The following is a 2187-nucleotide window of genomic DNA, read 5'->3' on the forward strand; positions in this document are numbered from 1 at the left end:
CCCGCCAGTCTGGATCTGGCCCCACCCCACCCCACCCCACCCAGACACTGGGGGGCGGAATTTGTGTGTCTGTCTGTCTGTCTGCAACTGTCTGTGTCTGTTTGCATCTGTGCGTGTCTGTGCCCCATTCCCTCCCTCCCTCACCACAGGGACCTCAATCTACCCCCCTCTGCCATCCCTTAAAAACGAGAAAAATATAAAGGGGTACGTGAGCTGAAACTTCGAGGCAGAAGGGGTACACTTGTTAAAAAAAAGGTTGAAACCCCCTGCTTTAAGGTATTCTCTTCAAAGTACTGTCGTAAGCCTCTCTACCTAGCCTGACATTCTGAAAGCGCTAAATAAAATGTGAGTTTAAAAAGCTGTCACAACTTATTACTGAGGTGGAGCTCTGAAATGGAGCTTGGGGCATAAGTCAATCATGCAGTACACAGACAGATCAGTTAGTTATTGTCACTGTCCATCTTTGAATTGCTGCTGTTTAATATCACTTGTTTCTCAAGTGGCAGATCCAATAGGTTTTGAGGATCAGTACCTGCTTTTTTACCAGCCAATTCATCTGGATCATGTCAGAAGTAGTTAACACAAGGTCCCTTTTAAAGACCTTGCCTGCTGGAATAAATGAAAATTGCATTGAAAAATGCTGCTTTCAGACCTGCCCACCCAGGGTCTGATGTGGATATGTTTGTGTTCTCTTCCTTTTGGCAGGTTGTTGCTTATCACTACTGCCAGGCTGACAATGCCTATACTTGTCTCGTGCCCGAGTTTGTACACAATGTGGCAGCGCTGCTCTGCCGCTCACCACAGTTCGTTGCATACAGAGAACAGCTGCTGCGGGAGCCACATCTACAGAGTATGCTCAGCTTGAGGTCCTGTGTTCAAGACCCCATGGCCTCCTTCCGGAGGGGAGTCTTGGAGCCTTTGGAAAATCTTCATAAAGGTACTGTGATTGAGGCTCTTTCATTCCTCTCTGAAATTTTTAACATGGCTTTTCTTCGGGTCTGCATCCCCAAGCCGAGGAACAGCTTCCCAGGGAATTTCAAGGGCTCCAGGAGAGAAAGTTTGACTCAGGGAGGCTGAGAATACACCAAGAAACACTTTTTAGGGGGTAGCAATAGGTGTGAAGAGTAGCCATTAAGTCCACTCCCAATCCCTCCTTTTCTCTTGCCAGGGGAATGGAGGGGATGCTACCATCACTGAACACTTGGACTTGGGGATATTTGGTTTCATTCCTACGCTAAATTTGCCCCCCAAAAAACTGAAAACAGATGCACACAGCATCTGCCTACATAGTGCTACTTAGAATGACATATTTAGTTTAATTTGTTAGGTCAATAACAGTGTTCTCCCCTCAATTATCCATCAGAAAGTATTATCCATTCAGTCAACTCTTGGTAATTCTCAGCTGCCAACACAAATACTAACAATATACAAGTCTGTAGATAACTTAAGTAAAAGTGCTTGGGGTAACTGTAACAGATCATATCCTAATGACTGACTCTAAGGGTGTATCAAAAGTCCTTAAGATTCTTATAATTTTCCCAATGCAATGTCAGCTTTATCTGTTTCTCTTCCTTATGTTTACAAGAAAGTTGCAATTAGTTTTTCATAATGGAGTAGCTAACTCTAAGACCTTTGACCTCTATAGCAACAGACACAGTCCAGGACAGGGCTTATAAATATTGTGAACTGCATATTGTTGCCTGCAGGAATTGTTTGCATACTTGTTTGTTTTACCCTGAATGCAATATAGAAACCAAAATAAAGCAGATGCAGGTCTGGTTGACTTGTTCTAGTAGAATCACTACTTCACATCTGAGCATCTAAATTCTGTTTTACGTATAAAATTTTGGAGTGGATATCAACTCCAGCAGGTACAAAGGGTCTGTAAAGCTGGCTTACCTGTACAGATGTTGATACGAGGAAATCTCAGAGTAGGTGGGACCAGCACTGCTATTCTTCAATGCCACTATGCCTGGCATAAAGGAAGTGTTGGCAGTATAGTTGGCAGGAAGGGAAGCGGTGCCTTAGGAGGCAAGTCACTCAACACAACTTAGCACAGTTCTGAGCATGCTTAAATTCTGCTGAGAGCCAAGTGGATCCCCGTTTGGTCCCAAGGTCTGGGGAAAGAAAAATTTATGTGGGAATCTATTTTTTTTTTTTTTTTTTTTTCAGCCATGCATCAAGCAC

At 43.7% G+C, this 2187-nt stretch overlaps 1 protein-coding gene across 7 annotated transcripts in view; it reads left to right on the top strand.

The window, feature by feature from the left end:
* Nucleotides 1-2187, top strand: part of TANC2 (tetratricopeptide repeat, ankyrin repeat and coiled-coil containing 2) — an 848255-nt gene that overhangs the window by 687971 nt on the left and 158097 nt on the right. For all 7 annotated transcript variants that reach the window (XM_019523590.1, XM_019523591.1, XM_019523592.1 and 4 more), the window contains one exon: nucleotides 706-937. In XM_019523590.1, the coding sequence (XP_019379135.1) occupies nucleotides 706-937 (232 nt within the window). The remainder of the gene's footprint in view (nucleotides 1-705; nucleotides 938-2187) is intronic.

Source organism: Gavialis gangeticus, unplaced genomic scaffold, assembly GCF_001723915.1.
Source record: "Gavialis gangeticus isolate Ggan-Ray unplaced genomic scaffold, GavGan_comp1, whole genome shotgun sequence".
Lineage (NCBI taxonomy): Eukaryota > Metazoa > Chordata > Crocodylia > Gavialidae > Gavialis > Gavialis gangeticus.